The 22,421-nt window shown below is 39.0% G+C and overlaps 1 protein-coding gene and 1 non-coding gene across 2 annotated transcripts in view; one reads left to right on the top strand and one right to left on the bottom strand.

Moving 5' to 3' along the window:
• Positions 1 to 9,991: 9,991 nt before the first annotated feature.
• On the top strand, positions 9,992 to 10,100 carry LOC128586916 (U6 spliceosomal RNA). Its single transcript, XR_008380373.1, has one exon. It is a non-coding gene; the product is annotated as a U6 spliceosomal RNA (small nuclear RNA).
• Positions 10,101 to 15,140: 5,040 nt separating this feature from the next.
• SYCP1 (synaptonemal complex protein 1) overlaps positions 15,141 to 22,421 on the bottom strand; it is a 128,734-nt gene continuing 121,453 nt past the window's right edge. The window contains exons 30-31 of the mRNA XM_053591310.1: positions 15,374 to 15,463; positions 15,141 to 15,278 (exon numbers count right to left, since the gene is read on the bottom strand). Coding sequence (XP_053447285.1) covers positions 15,141 to 15,278; positions 15,374 to 15,463 — 228 coding nt within the window. The remainder of the gene's footprint in view (positions 15,279 to 15,373; positions 15,464 to 22,421) is intronic.

Here is a 22,421-nt window from a genome sequence, read left to right as displayed (position 1 = left end):
TTTTCTGCAAAGTGTTTCTAAGACCCCTGACTTTTTAGCATACAAGCAACATGCTTCTTCTAGTGTAGCGCACAGTCCTTCTTGCTTGAGGAAGAGAAGGTGTAGGCCTTGCCGGTTTGGGAGTCCTGGTTTAGCCAGGGAATCTACTTGGCCATGAAGTATGTCTATAGCCAACTGGAGATTCTCTAAATCCACATCAACCTGTTGAAGACATTTCGGCTAAGTCCTGACTTTCTTTGACTAAGGCAGTGCTGCCTGCCATGGCACCTCCTGCTGCAGTGAATCTGAGCAGAATTGGGATCAAGATGGCTGCTTGCTTTTGGTGGTGGGGGTAAGGTCCAAGAGAGGAAAGTAAACTTTCTTCTTCAGCACCTGAGTGCACATGTACTTGAGGTAACTTATGTATTATAGCACATACACCTGCTGGCTGAATTAGCTGTGTTGTGATACATTTTGTTAAACCTATGGTACAAGCTAGCCGAGTTCCATTCAGAGCAAAGTAAGCGACAGGAATCTATATTTTGAGTGTGATTATTTACAGCTTTCGAGGGAGATTTAGATAAATTGTAACCTGGGGTTTTGAGGTAGTCCACTTGGCCTGTTATGTCTCCCATGGTAAGGGGGTGGGCTTAAGTGGGAACTGTTCTTGTTAGCTGTCAGTGGTGGTGTTTGCCTACCTAACCCCACATAGTATGGGGGTCTAGGCTGTAAGCATAGCCAGCAATTGGAAGCAAGACCAAGCTGTGTTACATTTAAAAGATGATGCCGGGCGGCCGGCATCCATGGCTCAAAGGAGTAGGGCACCAGCCCCATATACTGGAGGTGACTGGTTCAAACCCAGCCCCGGCCAAAAACTGAAAAAAAAAAAGATGATGCCTATTGTTAAGCATTCCCATTAAGATGGGAAGCAGGGGAAACCCAAGCTGAAGCTGCCTGTAAGGCTTGAGGGTCTGAAGGTTTAGGTTACAAGAGTTAAACATCGGATCTTTCAATCTGGCTAAAGGCTCCCCTGCTCTTAGGGACTTCCAAGGCAGAGTAATTGTCTTGAATGAATTTCAAATATCATTCCCCATGACCAACAAGTTCTGAACTGGATTTTCCATGCCCATCCGGTTTTCAAAATCTGCTCATTGGGTTTCTGCATTTGGATAGAGATGGGATTACAGGTTCCAGGTGCATTACAGGCACAGTGTCCAAGATGGATGCAGCCAGGATTAGAAGTTCTTTTAACAGTAATATACTCAGTGTTATTTAGGCCAAAGCTACTGATTTGTAAATTTCCTTCTAGCTGGGTATTTCCACATCCATGCATCATGCATGTTGCTTGGCCAGAGATGATTGGACAGAAAACCAACAAAGAACATTTTTAACAGCACTTTGGAATGGACTGAACAATTTACACAAGTCAGTGTGAAAGACTAGATCTAGGGTTCCTTTCCCAGACACATTTGCTATTTCTTCCCCTTTATGATCTGATAGTACAAAATATGAAGGGGTAGCAGCAGAGGCAAAGGGAAAGAGGTTCATAATCACGGGGATACACAGGAATGAAATTAAGATTTTAACAGTCTTAGGTTGAGAGGGCTTCTCCAAGGATTGCAGTCCAGGGGGCTCTGCATTCTCCTTCCGCCTTCTTTACATGGGTGCAGTGGAACCATGTTGGCAGGCTGTCGACCTTCACAGCAGTCAGAATGGTGAGGATGACAGTGAACGGGGTCTTTCCACCTGGAGGGGGTCAGTCTTTCTTTCTAGAAGGACTTGATGTACACCTGGTCTCTGGCTGAAAGGCACTTTCAGGCTCTGTGTCTACCCTCATGGGTTCCAGGTACATGCCTCGAACCTGGATGTGGAGGTCTTTCTGGATCTGAGAAAGGGACTGGAGATACTTTGAGAATGATTAGTTATTTTTCTTAGCTGAGGGTCCCACATATGGGGAAGCAAAGGAAGAGGTCTCCTATACCTCATGAGATTTTACCCCATGATTTCGTATGGGGTAAAACCTGCTCTATATGGAGTACACCATGCTCTAAGGGCTGCCAAGGGAAGGAATTTTGTCCACCTTTTATAGATCTCAGCAATAAGTATGGTCAAGGTTTCTTTCAGGGTCCGGTTCATTCTTTCTACCTGCCCAAGCTCTACAGCCAATAGGCATAATGGAACTTTCACCTTATCCCAAGGGCCTTACTAACAGCCTGGGCCAGAGAAGAAATAAAGGCTGCCTGTTGTCAGAGCCAATCCAGAGAGGCAACCCATACCTAGAAATAATTTCACTGATAAGTTTCTTTGCCATAGTCAGGGCTCCTTCATTTTTGGTGGGGAAAACTTCAACCCACCCCAAGAAAGTGTCTACCAATACTAGGAAACACTTGTAACCCTGGCTTGCAGGGGGTACCTCAGTGAAGTCAATTTTCCAGTTTTCACCTGGCATTTGTCCTCTAAGATGGATTCCCATTAGTGGTTTGGGGCCTGGTTTAGCATTTACTTTCTCACATGTCACACATTGGGCAGCAGTTGACTGAGTTATTTTGGTCAACCTCTTGAAACATATCTTGGCCATAGAAGTTCTTGCACCTTCTTTTCTCCTAGGTGGGTTGTGGAGTGCAGTTGTAAATCTCTTCCTATGGACTCAGGCAAATAAATTCGGCCATCTGGCAATTGCAACCACCTGTCATCAGTATTGTCCGCTTTCAGTTTCCTGGTGTGTTCTTTTTCTTCTTCAAAGTAAGTAGGTGCAGTATCAGACTGGCGGTGGGGAATTGGATGGCCTCTGGGAGAATGTCAAAGAGCTGCAATGGCTACAGAGCCACTTTTCTGGCAGTCTTGTCTGCCAGGCAGTTGCCACATGCTCCAAGGGTATCAGACTTTTGGTGTTCTGGGCAATGCATAATAGCCACTTTTTTTTTTTTTTTTAAGAGACAGAGTCTCACTTTGTTGCCCTCAGTAGAGTGGTGTGGCATCACAGCTCACAGCAACCTCTAGGTCTTGGGCTTAGACGATTCTCTTGCCTTAACCTCCCAAGTAGCTGGGACTACAGGCACCCACCACAATGCCTGGCTATTTTTTGTTGCAGTTTGGCTGGGGCCAGGTTCAAACCCTCCACCCTTGGTATATGGGGCCGGCGCCCTACTCACTGAGCCACAGGCACTGCCCATAATAGCCACTTTCTTGGGAAACCAAAGGACTTGCAGCAAGTTCAGGGTCTCTATATGGTTTTTGATTGCCTTTTCTGCCAAGATGATGAACCCCCTCTCTTTGTATATTCGGCCATTAACATGCACAGATCCAAAAGCATACTGGTTGTCAGTGTAATATTAATTACTTTGTCTCCACCATATCAGAGAGCTTGTGTGAATGCAATCAACTGGGCTCTTTGAGCCGAGGCACCAACCAGGAGGTCTTGTGCCCATATTATCTCATCTTGGATGGTCACGGCAGCCTCCGCCTTTCGGGTGCCTTCATGGACATAACCACTTCCATCGGTATACACAGTAGCATCAGTGTTCAGGAATAGGGTGTCTTGCAAGTCTGTTTGGCCTTTTTGGCAGAGATCCAGTACTTCTTCACAGTTGTGGACAGGTTCTTGTGGGTTGTCAGCAGCCATCAAGGTTTCCAGGTTCAGGCTCTGGGTAGGGTTGAACCTCAGGCGTGGTTGGTCTAGAAGCAGGCTCTGGTATTGGGTGAGTCTGGTGTTTGACATTCACCAGCCACTGGCTCCCCAAAGAAAAGTTTCTACAGCATACGGGGCCATGAAAATCAGGTCTTGCCCTAGCATCAAGCCTCTCAGACCAGCAGAGTTGTGGCTGGATGGCTCGCAGGCAGCCTGGCCATCCCAATGCTACTGGATCTAGTCTGTTTAGACAGGTAGACCACTGGCCGCCTCCATGGCCCAAGAGTTTGGTTAGCACCCCTTTAGGTATTCCTTCTGCTTCATGGACAAATACCTGGAATGGTTTTGTGATGTCTGGCAGCTCTAATGCAGGGCCTGTGACAAGGGCTTGTCTTAAGTTTTTAAAAATCTCTATGTCAGTCCAAATTAAAGGCCCATCATCGGCCATGGCAGCATACAAAGGCTTAGCAATTTCAGCAAAACCTTGGATCCACAATTGGCAGTACCCTGCCACCCCCAAAACTCCCAGACCTGCCTTTTTGTGGTCAGAGTCAGCATCTGGAGACTTGCCTGTTTTCTCTGACCCATCAGAGTGCATTGGCCTGTTGATAGCTGGTACCCAAGGTATGTCACTTCAGTCAGGCAGATCTCGATTTTCTTAGCAGATATCTGATATCCCAGTTCTTGCAGATATTTCAGAAGGCCTCTCATAATTTTTAGGCAGTCTTCATAATTGGTAGTCACTAACCAGATGTCGTCTACATACTGTAAGAGAACACAATTGATATACCTCATTTTGAACTCTTTCAGGTCTTTTCTTAGGGCTTCCCCAAATAGGGTAGGGGAGTTTTTGAACCCTTGTGGAAATCTGGTCCTTGTAAAATGACTAGTTGTTTCGGTTTTTGTATCTATCCATTCAAAAGCAAAAATTGGGTGGCTGGCCAGGGCCAGTGGAATGGAAAAGAAGGCATCTTTTAAATCCAGGATGGTGAACAACTGAAATTCTGGAGGCAGGAGACTGAGAAGGGGATATGGATTTGGAACAGTCGGGTGAATAGTCTCTACCCATTTATCTGGCCAGTAATCTGATGTCCTAGGCTTTTTGACTGAGAGAAATGGTGTGTTCCAAACTGACTGGGAAGGCGTAAGAATTTCTGCCTCCAGCAGACGCCACACATGTGGAACATGTGGAGCAATCCCAAGCCAGGCCTGTTGGGTCACTGAGTACTGCTGAACTCGGATGGGTAAGGCACCAGCCAGGAGTTGGACCACAACTGGGGGGCGGGGGTGGGGGGGGTGGCTAGCCCTGAAGAGTTAGATTCAGCCCATTTTTGGGGGATGTCTATTTGTAGCTGTTAGCAGGCTTGAGGCTGGCTTGTCTGCCTTTTCCTCAGAGGGAGCTAAGAGGAGATATTCTTCAGACAAAGGAGTAAATAGATGTAACTGGTAGACTGGAGGTTCCCTGGCTGGGGGAGGACTTGGGTCAAGGACTATTTCATTCTCTTGCAGGGAGAATAAGACAATTGCTCGAAGCTTCTCAGGCAGTCTCTACCGAAGAGGTGGTAAGGGCAATCTGGGATTACCAGGAACGTGTGGGTCACTCGTTTGTGTCCTAAATCCACAGCTTGGTGTTGAGTGACAGGGCACATCTGAGTTGCTCCTTGGATGGGGACTTTCTCCTCTGACAGTTCCTAGTGGCTCCTGCAAGACAGATCTCTCCACCCCCACATACACCAGAAATCTAATCAGGCTGCCGCCCCACTTTGGCTTGTACCATGGGCTCTTGGGGGCCTACCGGGAGAAAGCCCCAGGCTTGTCAGTCAGACTCATTCTCATTTCCTCTGGGCAAAGCCAGGATTTTCCGCGTGGGCTTTTGAGCAGCAGTCGCACACTCAGGGCACTCACTTTTCCAACGGCCCTTTTTCTTATGATAGGCACATTGATCTCTTTCTAAGTCTGGCCAGCTGTGCCGAGTAGTTTCTGAATTTCTTTCCTTTTCCTTTCTTGGTTGATTTCCCTGGGTCTCCACAGTGCATCCATGATGACTTTAGATTGCCTACAGGTGGCCTTTTCAGCTGCTGTTCCTTTTTGGTTTTGGTTCTCAATATCTCTATTATCGTAAACTTTCTGGGCAATCAATCTCTAAGAGCTGAGTGATATTCATGCCAGCAAACCCTTCTAGTTTCTAGAGTTTCTTTTTGATATCTGAAGCCAACTGATACACAAAAGCCAGATTTACTGCCCTCGTATTCTCAGGGGCCAAGGGCTCTAACTGGGTGTAGATTTGGAAGGACTGAGTCGTTCCAGATATGCCCCGGAAGACTCCTCTGGGAGGATTACCTGTGTTACCTCAGTTGTTTAAGACAAATTCATGGATTTTCGGGCAGGTGAAAGGTGTCCAGTGCCTGGGATCCTGCTGTAATATTGGGGTCCCAGTTTGGCCACTCGGCTAGGAAAACATCATTGAATTCTCTCCCAACCTCCAGTTTGGTGGCAATGGAACAGCCAGGAAGATTCTCCATGCCTCCATTCTGACCCTCTCCCGGTTCTTCGGTTGTGAGGAGAGTTAAAAGAAATTGCTGATGGTCATCCTAAAGAATGGACTCAATAAGGGAAGTGAGAGCCTGGGGCTTCTCAGAAAAAGGTAGATTCTGTGTTTTCCAGTTGTACAGATCCGAAGTGGAAAAAAGCATATAAACAAGGAATGGGTGACCCCTCTTGTCACTTCCTCCCCAGGAGGTGCTTCCAGAGGGAGAAGATAAGAGGCCACTCGCTTGAGCTCCAGTCTGCCCAGACCAGAGGTGGCCAGAGGCAAGAGCTGAGGGGTTGGGGTGCTGATGGGCCCTCCTCAGTGGATGAGACCATGGGGGGGAAGGCTGGCCTGGGTTATAAGGGGGTGGCAAGGCACCTGCTTATAAGCTGCCTGGCCTATCTGTGGCCTCAGGAAGGTGAGGAGAATGCCGGGTACAAGTTCCCATGGTGCATGCACGGAGCCAGGGAGGGGGATTTCAGACCAAACTCAACCACTAATCTATATAGGGATATTGGTCTGGATGACCCAGCTTCCCTGTGACCACTTGGTGAACCACAGTCACTAGAGCCAGTAGATGGCCATCCTACATTAAAACTGGGCCACTCAACTTCACAGAAAATCCAAAGGTGGCTTTTGGAAAACCAGACTCCATAGTTTTCAGTAAAGCCAGCAGCAAAGTTCTTTCACATTGAAGAGGTTTCAGAGGCTTATTCTGTTGAGTTCCCATGATTGTGAACCCAACGAGTAAGGAAAGAAACTATATCTGGCCAGACAATAAGTATAACAGGTACACTTACAAGAACAATGACAAACAAATACATGAACAAGTTGAACATGCACATCTGAAGCCAAAAGATGTCCCGTTGTTTCCAGGAACTTGGGACAGGATACCCAGTGCCAGGCAGCCTTCAGAAGCCCCTACGTCTTCTTCTCGGAGCCCTGTTGTCTTCCCTGCGGCATTAACCGGGTCCCCTGGGGCACTTACTGGCATCCCGATGTGGTTTTCCATGAAAGGGTAGGTGGCAGTGCTTTGGCTTATCTAGTCCCTGTGGCGGTTGCCAGTATCTAAATTTAAAGAGAACTTCTTTTCCCTCATCAGCCCAAGAATGGGAGTGGACTGCAACTTGGCGATTTCACAAGGGCACTACCCTGGGCTACTACCTCACGCAGGATGCCTTCCTTCTCTCCCTGGACCCATGCTGTGGTAGCAGGCCATCATACCAGATGTGCACCCATTGTGGGAATTTGCTCTGCTAGGGATCCCAAACCCACATGTCTTCACATCACTGGATCCCTTGCAGGCATTTCCCAGCACCTGCCTGGATTGTGGCAACCCCACAGGATGGCTAGACTCAAGATGGGCAGCAGGATCCCTCAGGGATTGCCACTCCTAGAAGAAAGTGTACCACACCAAGGGAACAATCCATAGAAAAAAGAAACCAAAGTGTGTGTTTTTCCATGTCCCAGAACTTCTTGGCTATGGTCATGGAGTGGCTGCACATCTTTCAGCAGAGACAGATGTGCTGTGTTGGGCTCTATAGGGGAAGACTGCAGTTCTGCCCCAGCAGTCAAGCAGATCTGCTACTCATGAAGGACCCTGAAGAAGGAGACTTCTCTTCCCCCTTGCCCACCATTGCAGATACAGCTGGGGCTTCTATGGGAGCTTGGTCAGGTAAACCTGTGGGCAATCTATTGAAGGAATTTTGAGATGACTTCATCCCTCTGGGAGGTATGCTTTCCAGAGTCAGGTTTGTATGAGGAACATCTCACACATCTTTACATCAGGTTCTTAGCCTTCCTAATGCCATGATGTAATTTCATTGTTACAACCCACAGGTTGAGAACCGCTACTCTACATGGAACAGAAACATCCTGCAGATGGACCGAGGCCGAGGTGCCTGATTTAAATATCCAGAACTTTGGGACAGGGGCATGACAGGGAAGTAGATCATTTTCCTGCTGGCCTGGTAATGAAATTGAGGTAACCTTCCCTCTTCCCCCTCCACTAAGACATCAATGCATTTCACTAGGAGCTCCCCTAGCCACCTCTGTCAAGGCTGGAGTTTTTGCTCTTGAGTGGGGAATTGCATAAATTCATCTGCTTCAGGTGCAGCCAGTTCTTACCCATGGGTAGCACCTATTGGCCAGAAGGCTGAACTGTCCAACCCAATGAAAAAAGTACTTAAGACTGGGGAATGAGATAAGTTTCATGAGATCTTTGCCATTGAAGCCCTGAAGGAGACAGCAAACCTGCTTGCATACCAAGTACATTGGTACTAGAAGAAGCATTTGAAAAAGCCACACAAAGATTTCCCATAACCAGGGAACTCAGACAGATTATTTGTCACTGAAGCACCCAGAGCCAAATCTAGGTGGATCAGAAACTAAACATAAACACATTATTAGTCACAGTCTCAAAGGTGTGTGTGTGGGGGGGGGGAGAACCCAACAAAATAGACAATAAATTCAAAAATAATAATAAGAAATTGGCTATTCAAATGAGAAGAAACTGGAAAAATAATTCTGATTGGTAACGTAAAAAAAGAGTTTATAATATGCTCAATGGATCACACTAACTCTGCCGGAAAGGGATCCAAACAAAACTGAAATCTTCAAAATACCTGGTAAAGAATATGAAATACTGATTATAAAGCTGCCCAAGGAGCTGCAAAAGAAAATTGAAAAACAACATAAAGAAATTTAAAAAAATTCAGGATATGAATGAAAAATTTTCTAAAGTAAAGGAAGAAAGGGAGGGAGGGAGGAAGTAAGGCAGGCGGGCAGGCAGACTTTTGGAAATGAAGATGTATTTTTAAGTAATTACAAAATGCAATGGAAACATTTGACAACAGACTAGACCAAGCAGAAGAAAGAATATTACAGCTTGAAGACAAGGCTTTCAAATTAACTCAGTCAGACAAAAAATAAAGAAAATAGAATTAAAAGAAATGAACAAAGTCTCTAAGAAAATTGAAATTATATAAAATATCCAAACCTAAGAACCATAGGTATTCCTGAAGGAGAAGAAGAAAAAGCAAAAAGTTTGGAAAACCTATCTGGGGGAATAATTGAGAAAATCTTCCCAGTTTTTGCTACAAATTTAGATATCCATATACAAGAAGTTCAACAAAATCCTGGGAGTTTCATTGCAAAAAAAAGATATCACCAGGGAATATAGAGGAAAAAAGTCATTAGACTAGGCAGAGTCAACATGAAGGAGAAAATCCTAAGAGCAGTGAGAAGAAAACGTCAAATAACTTATACAAGAAAATCTAAAAGCTGACTTGTCAGCACAAACCTTACAAGTCAGAAGGGATTGGGGCCTCAATTTTAGTCTTCTTAAATAGAACAAATGCCAGTCAAGAATACTATATTCTGTAAAACTAAATTTCTTAAATGATGGAAAAATAAAAACGTTTCCAGGTAAGCAATAACAAAGGGAATTTGTCACTATTAGACCTGTTCTACAGGAAATGCTCAAAAGTACATGGAACATCACAATAGATACCTAGCAGTATAAAAAATCCAAAAGTTAAAGCTAACAGTTCTTATAAAACAACAGTACAAGAGGGAAAACAAAACAAGGCATCATCACAACAGTATCCCACATGTCAATACTAGTACTGAATGTGAATGGTCTTAATGCCCTACTTAAACACACACACACACCTGAGGAGTAAATGCTGTCTTTAAGAATCACATCTAACCCAAAAGGACTCACATGGACTCAAGTGTAAAGGAATAGAAAAAATATTCCATGCAAATGGAAATCAAAAGCGAGAAGGTGTAGCCATTCTCCTATCAGATAAAATAGACTTTTAATCAACAATGGTAAAAGAAAGACAAAGATGGTGCTTGTTTCGGTAGCACGTATACTAAAAAATTGGAATGATACAGAGAAGATTAGCATGGCCTCTGCGCAAGGATGACATGCAAATTTGTGAAGCGTTCCATATTTTAACTTGTGATTGTCAGACACATCAAATAAAATTGTAAAATCACACACACAAAGAAAGACAAAGATGGTCATTCTATAATGATAAAAGGATAAATTCAACTTGCCTAACAATCCTAAAGATTGTTCAGATTCATGAAGTATGTTCTAGTAGACCTAAGCAAAGTAATAAACAGTACTATCATAATTTCTGGGACTTCAAGACCCCACTCTCAGACTGGACATATCATTGAAGCAAAAAATCAATAAAGAAACACTAGACTTAAACAAGACTCTACAGTAAATGGACTTAACAGACATTTATAGAACATTCTATCCCAAAACTCCACAATATACATTCTTCCCACCAGCACATAGGACATTTTCCAAGATTGAGCTTATCTTAGGCTACAAAACAAATCTCAATTCAAAAAACCTGAAATCATACCATGTCTCTTCTCAGTCCATAGTAGAATAAAACTAAAAATCAATTCTAAGAGAAACACTCAAATCTACATAAAGTCATGGAAATTAAACAACCACCTACTGAACAATCCCAAGGTCAAGGCTGAAATTAAGATGGAAATCAGAAGATTCTCTAAAGTGAAGGGGACACATGGTTTCAAAATCTACGGGATAGAGCAAAAGCAGTCCTAAGAGGAACGTTAAAGCCTTAAATGCCTACATAGGAAAGACAGAAAATTAATATCCTACTGTCACAGCTCAAGGAATAAGGTAAAAAGAGCAAATCATACCCACACACAGCAGAAGAAAAGAAATAATGCTCAGAGCAAAACTAAATGAAATGAAAACCAAAAAATCACTAAAAGGGATAAATAAAATGAAATATTGTTTATTGAAAAAGATACACAAAATCAATAGACCACTTGCAGATTAACCAGAAATAGAAGAGAAGGGACTCAAATAAGCCCAATCAGAAATTTAAAAAGGAGACATTACAACTGATACCACAGAAATACAAAGTATCATCTATGAATACTATGAAAATCTCTAGACAGAGACTAGAAAACATAGATGAAATGGATAAATTCCTAGATATGTATTACCATCAAGCAGAATCAGGAAGAAATAGCAATACAGAATAAATCAGTAACAAGAAACAAGATTGAATCAGTAAGAAAAAAATCTTCCAACTATAAAAGCCTCAAACCAGAAGGCTTCACAGCCAAATTCTACCAAACCCACAAAGAACTAGTATCTATCCTGCAGAAATAATTCTATAACATTGAGATGGGTGGGGGGAAATCCTCCCTAATTCATTCTGTGAAGCCAGTATCACCTACCAAAGCCATTAAAGGACATAACAAAAATAAAGAAAACTATATAGGTTGGGCACAGTGGCTCTTGCCTGTAATCCTAGGACTCTAGATGGCCAAGGCTGGAGGATCACTTGAGCTTAAGAGTTGAGACAAGCATGAGCATGAGTGAGACCCCCACCTCTACTAAAAAAATAGAAAAAAAAAAAAACCTACCTGGGCATTGTGGTGTGCACCCATAGTCCCAGCCTCTTGGGAGGCTGAGGCAGGAGAATTGTTTGAACCTAAGAGATTGAAGTTGCTATGAGCTATACTGACACTGTGGCATTCTAGTCTGGGCAACAGAGTAAGACACTATCTCAAAAAAGAAAACTATAAACCAATATTCTTCTTGACCATGAGTGCAAAAATCCCCGATAAAATACTAGCAAACTGAATTCAACAGTACATCAAAAAGATAACTCAGTATCTCAAATAGGTTTTAGCCAAGGGATGCAAGGATGGTTCAACATATGCAAATCAATAAATATGATTCACCACATAAACAAAAATAAACACAAAGATCATATTATTTCAAGACAGGTAGAAAAAGTATTTGATAAAAATCTATTACCCTTTCATGATAAAAATCCTCAACAAACTAGCAGAGAAGGAACATACCTCAAAATTATAAAAGCCTTATATTACAAACCCATAGCCAACATCATAGTTAATTCCAACATCACAGTGAATAGAGAAACCTTGAAAGCATTCCCCTAATAATTGGACCAAAACAAGGATGCCCACTGTCACAAGTATTCAGCATAGTATTTGAAGCCCTAGCCAGAGCAGTTAGGCAAGAGAAAGAAATAAAGGCCATCCAAATTACAAATGAGGAGGTTAAGCTATGTTTGCTGACAATATGACCCTGTACCTAGAAAACCCTACAGACTCCACCAAAAGATTCTCAGAATTGACAAATAAATTCAGCAAAGTCTCAGGTTACAAAAATCAATGTACACAAATCTGTAGTATACAGCATGTAACTGTATACTAATAATAGTAAGCTAAGAGTCACATCAAGGATTCAATACCATTTACAATAGCTATAAAGAAAATCACTAAGAATATACTTAAGCATGGAGGCAAAAGATCTCTACAAGAAGAACTAAAAAACACGGGTGAAAGAAATCACAGATGACACAAACAAATGCAAATACATGCCAAGCTCACGGATTGGTAGAATGAACATCATTAAAATGTCCGCACTGCTCGAAGTGATCTAAGGATTCAACATAATTCCCATCGAAATTATGGAGTCCCATAATTCCCATTTCACAGATGTAGAAAAAATAAGTTTCATTTGGATCCACAGAAGAGCCAGAATAGCCAAAACAATCTTAAGCAAAAAGAACAAATCTGCAGGAACCACATTGCCTGACTTCAAATTATACTACAAGGCTGTAAGAAACAAAAACAGCATGATACTGGTATAAGAATAGAAACATAGACCAATGGGATAAACTAGAAAATCCAGAAATAAAACCATTTACCTACAACCAACTACTTTTGGAAAAAGCAGACAAAAACATACACTGGGGGAAAGAATCCCTGTCAATAAATGGCTATGGGAAAACTGAATAGCCACATACAAAGAATAAAAGAGGATCTTTATTTCTCACTATATACAAAAATTAATTCAAGATGGATAAAAGACTTAAATGTAAGGCATGAAGCCATAAAACTTCTAGAAGAAAACAGAGGAAAAACTCTTTAGACATTGGCCTAGGCAAAAACTTGTATCACTAAGACCTCAAAGTCACATACAACAACAAAAATAAATAAATGGTACTTAATTAAATTTAATTAAAAATTTCTATACACCAAAGGAGTAAATAGACAATCTATACAATGAGAGAAAATATTTACAAACTATACATCCAATAAAAGGCTAATATCCAGAATCTACAAAGAATTCAAATAAATTCACAAGAAAAAAAATAACCCTATCAAAAGTAGGTAAATGAGCAGTTTTTCAAATGAAAACAGACAAGTGGTTAACAAATTCATGAAAAAAATGTTCAGCATCACTAATCATCAATGAAATGCAGATTAAAACCACAATGATACGCCACGTTACCAGTCAGAATGGCCATTATTAAAAAAAATTTTTTAAATCGACCCTGGTGTGAATGCAGAAAGAAAGGAACACATATACACTGTTGTGGGACTGCAGATTAGTACAACTTACATGGAAGACAGTGTGGAGATTCCTTAAAGAAATAAAAATAGACTTAGCAATTCTAGCAATCCCACTATTGAGTATATCTACCCAAAGGAAAAGTCGTTTTATCAAAAAGATATCTGCATTCAAATGTTTATTACAGCACAATTCACAATTGCAAAGATGTGAAAGAAAAAGTGTTGTGTGTGTATGGTGGCCACAAAGTTCATGCACAATACTACTTTAAACTGCAGAGGAACTTTATGGACACCCTGTACACACACACACACCCCCAAAGAGTAAAAATGGTAATCTAGTATCTTTTAACAACCAGGATGGAACTGAAGACGTTCTTCTAAGTGGAATGGAAAAACAAACACATCATTCAATATTAAATTGAACTATCTGATCAACACTTACATGTACATAAAGAAGTAAAACTCAACCATCAATCAAGTAGGTGGGAGAGGAAAAGGAGAGGTTGGATAAATTCACACCTAACTGGTGCAATGCACATATTCTGGGTAAAGGGCACACTTATAACTTTGACTTAAAGTGTACAAAAGCAAATTATATAACCAAAATGAAAGTACCCCTGTAAAGTCTGGAAGAAAAATGTGGTGTGTACACACACACACAATGGAGTACTACTCAGCCATAAAAAGGCATGAAATAACGTCTTTTGCAGGCACTTGGATAGAACTGGAGGCCATTATCTTAAGTGAGATATCTCAGAAATGAAAAAACAAATATCACATGTATTCACTAATAATTGGAAGGTAAATGATGGACACACATGGGCACAAGGAAATATAAAGGACATTGGAAACTAAGAAGGGGAGTGGGAGGGTAGTGAGGATAAAAACTTCATATTGCGTACAGCTATCTCTATTCTGATGAGCATACTAAAAGCCCCAACTTAACTTTTTGTTATAAGGCATCCATGTAACAAAAATATTTGTAACCCCTTAATATTTTGAAATAAAACAATAAAACAAAACAAAAATAATAAAAATAAATGTTGTATAAATGAAGTATTTCAGGAAGTCATTCTGGTATATCCCTTTTGTTCCTGCTATTAAAGGCCATTTGTCAGTTTCATAAATAGAGAAATCAAAGGTGGTTCAGAAATGTAAAATTGTACCACAATGCTCTCAAGATTTTAAAAGTGAATAATATTCTCAAAATTATAATGATTAGCTGTTCAGATGACCTCAAAGAATCAATGAGAAGCACTTACTTACATCTAAAATTTTTTAATAGTCAACAATAAAGAATACATCTAGCCTAACATCCAAAGGCTAACTTTACAAATTTGAAAATATAGTGAAAAACAGTTTTCTTGAATACAAGACAAAGTAACAACAAAATATAATTTTCTGAATATAATGACAAGTTTTCAGATATATGTAGTTATTTCACATTTAGGCCAAAAATCTAAAAACATAAAGCAACAAATTATTTTTGCAAATATTTTTCAAAGCCTCAATTTCCACATAAAGGTTTGGCTCTCAAGAAAATAAAAATAAAAAATTAACTACACATTTGATGTTATTAGGCTTCTGAATCACAATGATTTTCTGAAATTAAACAAACAGCTTTTCTGCTTCTTTTACTTTTTTTTTCCTATCCATTTTAGCGATTATAGCCCAACGGTCCTCCTGAATTTTTTTCACACTTCCAACCTTCATTGAAGATCCAGAGGCTGTTAGACATGGAGAAGTCTGAATATAAAATAAAATAAAATAATTAACATGCTTAATTATTTTAAAAATATCAGCTTTAAAATCTGCTTTCTGAAATAAAATTTAAATACTACCATTTTTGGTGTTCTGTCATAAAAATGATTAGTTGACGGATTACTGTTCTTGTATACTTTTTTCAATGTCTCTTCCTCTGAAACCATGCTCTTGAGGAAAAATACAAAAATATAATGTTGAGGGCTACTATCTTTTTTATCATTAATATTATATTATTAAAATTATGGTAATATATCACATATGAGAAGAATTAAGAGTATAAAGAGAGAGAGAAAAGGATGAGATGGGAGGAGAAAGAAGAGAATAAGGAAAGAATGACTAATTAAAGAAGACAACAACATAAGTTGTTAGCCAAATAAGCATCTAGATTTTTATTCTATTAAATATAATCCCCAAGCACTATGTGAAATACAAGATGTGTATAAGGAGCAGCATTTTACTACTGATTTCTATTTCAGTTTCAGGGTCTTTATGCTACTACTTTCTTCTCCTCATTCTACCCCAAGGTCCAAAAGTGAGTTTTTTAGTAAAACTAAGAAGCTCACTTTTAGACCTATAATAAGCATTCATAATCCCATAAAAATTATAAGATTATCCATGATCCATCAATTCCACTTCTGGGTATACACCCAAAAGAACTGAAAGCAGAGTCTGTACACCCATGTTAATAGCAGCATTATTCAAACAGCTAAAACACTGAAGCAATCCAAGTATCCACCAACACAGAAATGAACAAGCAAAACGCAGCATACACGTTTTACAATAAATACAATAAAATATTGTTCAACTTTAAAAAGGAAGAAAATTTTGACACATGCTGCAATATGGACAAACCCAATATGGACTTGATGCCAAGTGAAAAAGCCAGTCACAAAAGGACACATATTGCACGATTTCACTTACTGAGATACATAGCTGAGATATATAGAATAGTTAAAATCAAGAGAGAAAGTAGAATGATGATTGCCAGAGACTAGTGGGAAGGTGGAATGAGGAGGCTATTGTTTAATGGGTATAAGGTTTTAATTTTACAAAATGAAGAGTTAGGAAGATAAATGATGGCGATGGTTACAGAACTTCATGAATATATTTAGTAACACTGACCTGTACAGATAAAAATGGTTAAGATAGTAAATTATATGTTACATGATTTTACCACAATAAAAATTATAAATTTATGAATATTATAATTCTCTAAAAAACAATAGGTAAAACTTACTTAGTACTTTCTATATGCCAGACACTGTTTTAGGCACTTCTAATACTTTAATTAGTTTTAATTTTTGCAATAGTTTCATGAATTAGATATACCATTATCCCTATTTTACAGATGAGGAAACTCAGGCACACAAATATTAAGTAATATGTCTTAAATTACACAGCAAATAAGAGTTAGGGAAAATCAAATCCAAATAGTCTGGCATATTTAGTCACGTAAACAGTCAACTCACGCGATCTTTTCATGCTTATTAAAGCACACTTAACAAAAACTTAAGAGGCTTCATGGATGAGAAATTTCAAACATACATTTATAAATATAAAATTTCATAATTCTGTAAATAACTCATAACTATCTTTATAGATACACTCAGAACCAGTATGCACCAACTATCTTAAAAAAAGAAATTTTAAAAATCATGTTATAAACTATCACTAAAATTTTACTTAGTGCACAGTAATTGACTATTCATGAATGACTGCCCAAATAAAAATAATGATTAATAAGTTAATCTAATTTAAAACAACAAAACCTTATCTATCCTTATGGCTCTTTGTAGCATTCTTTTCATGTCCTTTTCAGCCATTTATATGTTAAATTTGGAGAAATGTCTATTCAAGTCCTTTGTCTGTTGTTTAATTGGGTTATTTTGTTATTCTTGAGTTGTAAGAGTTCATCATATAACCTGGACTTTTAATCCCTTCTCAGCTATATGATTTACAAGTATTTCCTCCCACTTTGTAGCTTGGCTTTTAACTTTCTTGATAGTGTCCTATGAGGCACAACAGTTCTTAATTTTGAAGTCCAATTTATCTACTTTTTTCTTATCTGTGTTTTTGGTGTCATACATGACACTGTCGATGTCATGAAAATTTCTCCAATATTTTCTTCTAGAGTTCTATAGTTTTAGCTCTTAAGTTTAGGTCCTTATCCCAATTTGAGTCAATTTTTCACATGGCTTGAGTAATATACTTTGTATATTTGTAGCCCCCACCCCCCGCCATTTATCGTGTTGAAATCTGATTATAATGAACGTGGGGCCTGATAGAAGGTCCCTACATTCATTAACAACCTGGTGCCATCCGCACAGTAAAGAGTGAATTCTCACTCTATTAGTTCCTGAGAGAGCTTATTCTTAAATAAAAAGCCTGGCACCTCCCTCCCCTTCTCTTCCCCCCTCTCTCACATGTGATATGCTGGCTTCCCTTAGCCTTCTGCCATGAGTAGTAGTAGTCTGAGGCCTTCACCAGAAGCAGCTGCTGGTGCCATGCTTTTTAAAAACTATGTCTGCAGAACCATGAGGCAAATAAAACTCTTTTGTTTATAAAACAACCTCAGGTATTCCTCTATAGCAGTAGTTCTCAACCTTCCTAATGCCACGACGTATTTTCATTGTTACAAAGGGGTCACAACCCACAGGTTGAGAACCGCTGCTCTATAACAATACATATACACTAAGACAGTAAGGGTCCAACTTCATTCTTTACATGTGTCATCCAGTTTTCCTAGCACTATTTGCCCTTTCCCCCATGACACTCTTATCAAAAATCAATTAACTACATACTTGAGGGTTTATTAGTAGGCTCTATTCTGTTCCACTGGTTTATGTCTGTCCTTATACCAGCACTATTTTAATTACTATCTTTGTAGTAAATTTCAAAGGTGGGAACTCTTGAGTCCTCCAACTTTATCCTTATTTTTCAAGATTGTTTTAGCCATTTGGGACCCTTTGCTACTCTATATAAATTTGAATATTGGCTTTTCTATTAAAAATCTTACTGAAACTTTGATAAGACTGCATTGAACCTGGGTATTGCTTTGGGTAGTACTGACATCTTAACAGTGTTAAATTCTTCCTGTCTATGAACATAGGATGTCCATTTATTTAGGTCTTCTTTAATTTTTTCACCAACATTTTATAATTTTCATTATACAAGTCTCTTACTTTCTTGGTGAGATTTGTTCCAAAATACGTAATTATTTTATATGCTATTGCAAATAGAATTGCTTTATTAATTTCCTTTTTGGATTATTGTCAGTGTATAGAAAAAAAATCAATATTTGTTGACACTGTACCTTGCAATTTTACTGAATTCATTTACTAGCTCTAGTAGCTTTCCTATAGAGCCGGGGTCCTCAAACTGTGGCCCGCGGGCTACATGAGGCGGTGTGACTATATTTGTTCTCGTTTTGTTTTTTTATTTCAAAATAAGATATGTGCAGTGTGCATAGGAATTTGTTCATAGTTTTTATTTTTTTAAACTATAGTCTGGCCCTCCAACGGTCTGAAGGGACAGTGAATTGGCCCCATTTAAAAAGTTTGAGGACACCTGCAGAGTCTTAGGAATTTTCTACACATAGGATCACATCATCTGTGAAGAAAAATAATTTTCTCTCTTCCTTTTCCTTTCCATCTGTATGCCTTTTAAATATTTATTTTCCTTATCTAATATCTCTTTGCTAGAACTTCCAGTACAATGTTGAATATCAGCAATGGAAGTGGACATATTAACCTCATATTTAATCTTAGAGGGTAAACCTTTAGCCTTTCACCATTGAGTATGATGTCTGGGATTCCATAAACACACTTTATCACATTGATGAATTTTCCCAATATTCCTAGTTTTCTCAGAGTTTCTTTCATGAAAGGGTATTGGATTTTGTCAAATGCCTTTGCATTGAAATGATCATGTGACTTTTCCCTTCAATTATATTAAATAAGATTTTTACATTGGTTTCCTTATGTTAAACCACACTAGCATTCCCAGAATAAATCCCAGCTGATCATGGCAAATAATTATTTCAATATGCTATTGGATTTGATTCGCTAACATTTTGTTGAATATTTTTGTATCTAATTCATAAGGGATGTTGGTCTGTAATTTTCTTGTGAGGTCTTCATTTGCCTTTGATATTAGGCTAATTCTGGAAGCCTCATAAAATAAGGTTATCTAATTTATTGGCATACAATTATTCATACTGTTCTCTTCTAATTATTTTATTTAATTTTGTTTTTCTTATTGAGACAGAGTCTCACTTTGTCACCCTTGGTAGAGTGAGGTGGAGTCACAGCTCACAGCAACCTTAAACTCCTGGGCTCAAGGGATTTTCTTGTCTCAGCCTCCCTAGTAGGCTCCCAGGTGCCTGTCACAACACTCAGCTTTTTTTGTTTGTTTGTTTGTTTAGCAGGCCCCAGGCTGGGATCCAAACCACCAGACTTGGAGCATGTGGCTAGAGCCCTAACCACTGAGCTAGGGGCATCCCCAATTTTTTTATTTTTGAAAGGTCAGTAGTAGTGTTCCCAATTTCATTAGACTTTAGTTATATGTGTTCTCTTTTTCTGTCAGTCTAGCTAAAGGCAGAACCAAGTTTTGCTTTTATTAATTTTCTCTATTGTTTTCTAATTTGTTTATCTCTGCTCTATATTTTCTCCCTCTGCTTTCTTTCTCAGTGTAGGCATTATAACTATAAATTTCATTGCAATAACTATAAAAAGAGCTGATTTTACTGTATCCCATTAAAGTCTGGCAATTGTATTAATATTGCCCTTTTTGTTCATCTCTAAGTATTTTGTAATTTCTTTGAAAGTATGCTGCTGAATTTCTACAAATTTGTAACTATTTTAGTTTTCCTTCTCTTATTGATTTCTAACTTCATCTACTTCTAGTCAGAGAAGATACTTTGTGTGAGGTTATTGGGCAAAATTTTCTTTATTTTCTACTAGACCTAGTTGCTTTATTGTGAAGTTCTCTATTTCCTTAATTAGCTTCTCTCTGGTTGTTTCTCTCCATTAATAAAAGTTAGTTATTAAATTGTCTACTAGTTCTTCCTTCAATTCTATGAAGTTTTGCTTCATATATTTTGAAGGTCTGTTATTAGATGTACAAATGTTTAAAACTGTCATATCTTCCTGCTGTATTGATTGAACTACTTATTAATACATAATGTCCTATTGTCTTTTGTACTTCTGACTTAAAAGTCTATTTTGTCTGATAGCAGAATAGCCACCACAGCTCTTTATTTTGCATGGAATACTTTTTTCCATCCTTTCTTTTTTAATGAATTTGTGTCTTTGAATGTAGAGTGTCTTGAAGACAGCATATTGTTGGATGTTTTTAAATCTATTCTTGCAATCTATATATTTTAATTGAAGACTATACATTTACATTTAAAATGATTACTGAAAAAGAAGGACTTCTGTCATTTTGATATTTGTTTTCAATATGTCTTATTTAGGTTTTTGTTCCTGATATCCTCCATTAACATCTTTTGTGTTGAGGCAACATTCTGATTCCTCAACATTCTGATTCCTTTCCCATTTCCTTTCATGTATATCATATAGATAATTTCATTGTAGTTACCATGAAGATTGTATTTAACATCCTAATAAGAATCTCATGCAAATATTTATCAACTTAACTTCAATAGCCTGCAAAACTCTGCTTCCACACAGCTCTATACTCCCTTTCCATTAACTGATGTCACAAATTACATCTTTTTACATTGTAGGCCCACTAATACAGATTAACTTTTATGCATGTCTTTAAAATTATGTAAAAAAAAAAAAAAAAAAAGTAGAGCTACAAGCCAAAATTGAAATACTATCTTTTAAAAATTGCTCATAATTTGGGGTGGCGCCTGTGGCTCAGTGAGTAGGGCGCCGGCCCCATATGCTGAGGGTGGCGGGTTCAAACCCAGCCCCGGCCAAACTGCAACAAAAAAATAGCCGGGCGTTGAGGCAGGCACCTGTAGTCCCAACTACTCGGGAGTCTGAGGCAAGAGAATCGCGTAAGCCCAAGAGTTAGAGGTTGCTGTGAGCTGTGTGACGCCACGGCACTCTACCGAGGGCGGTACAGTAAGACTCTGTCTCTACAAAAAAAAAAAAATTGCTCATAATTTTACCTTTATCAGAGCTCATTATTTATTCATAGAGCTTTGAGTCACTAGTATCTTTTCAATGTAAAGGACTTCTTAGCACATTTGAACAGACATAGGGGTAACAGACTTCAGCTTTTGTTTATCTGGGAATATCTTAATTTCTATCTTAATTTTGAAAGAACAGTTTTGTCAGATATAGAATTCTCAGTTTATAATTTTATTCTTTTGGAACTTTGAATACATAAACCCACTGCCTTCTAGTCTCCAAGGTTTCTGATGAGAAAAATTAATAATCTCAGAGAAGACAATTTGTATGTGATGAGTTACCTCTCTTTTGGTGATTCAAGGTTTTCTTTAAACAATTTGATATAATGTCTCCATGTCTGCTTGAGTTATCCTATTTGGAGTTGGCTAAGTTTTGTGGATTTGCTGACTCATGTCTTTCATCAAAATTTGGGAAGTTTCAATCATTTATTTCTTCAAATACTATTTTTACTCTTCAAATACTCTTTGTCCCTCTCTTTTTCTTGTGTTACTCCTACAATGCATATTGATCTACTTGATGGTGTCCTATAAGTCTCTGAGGCTCTGTTCACTGTTCTTCATGCTTTTCTTTTCTCTTTTAGACTCAGTAACATCAATTTTCCATCTTCAAGTTCACCAATTCTTTCTTCTACTTATTTAAATCTTCCTTTGAGGCTCAGTGCCCGTGGCTCACTGGTTAGGGCACCGGCCACATACACTGGGGCTGGTGGGTTTCAAACCCGCCCTGGGCCTGCTAAACAACAATGACAACTGCACCAACAACAAAAAACTAGCCGGGCATTGTGGCTGGTGCTTGTAGTCCCAGCTACTTGGGAGGCTGAGGCAAGAGAATCGCTTAAGCCCAAGGGTTTGAGATTGCTGTGAGCTGTGACGCCACTGCACTCTACCCAGGGTGATAAGTGAGACTCTGTCTCAGAAAACAATATTAAAAATAAAAAAAATATATATCTTCCTTTGAATCCCTC

The sequence above is a fragment of the Nycticebus coucang genome, chromosome 5 (assembly GCF_027406575.1).
Source record: "Nycticebus coucang isolate mNycCou1 chromosome 5, mNycCou1.pri, whole genome shotgun sequence".
NCBI lineage: Eukaryota > Metazoa > Chordata > Mammalia > Primates > Lorisidae > Nycticebus > Nycticebus coucang.
The sequence above is the reverse complement of the archived record's forward strand: the minus strand, read 5'-3'. Positions and strand labels throughout refer to the sequence as shown.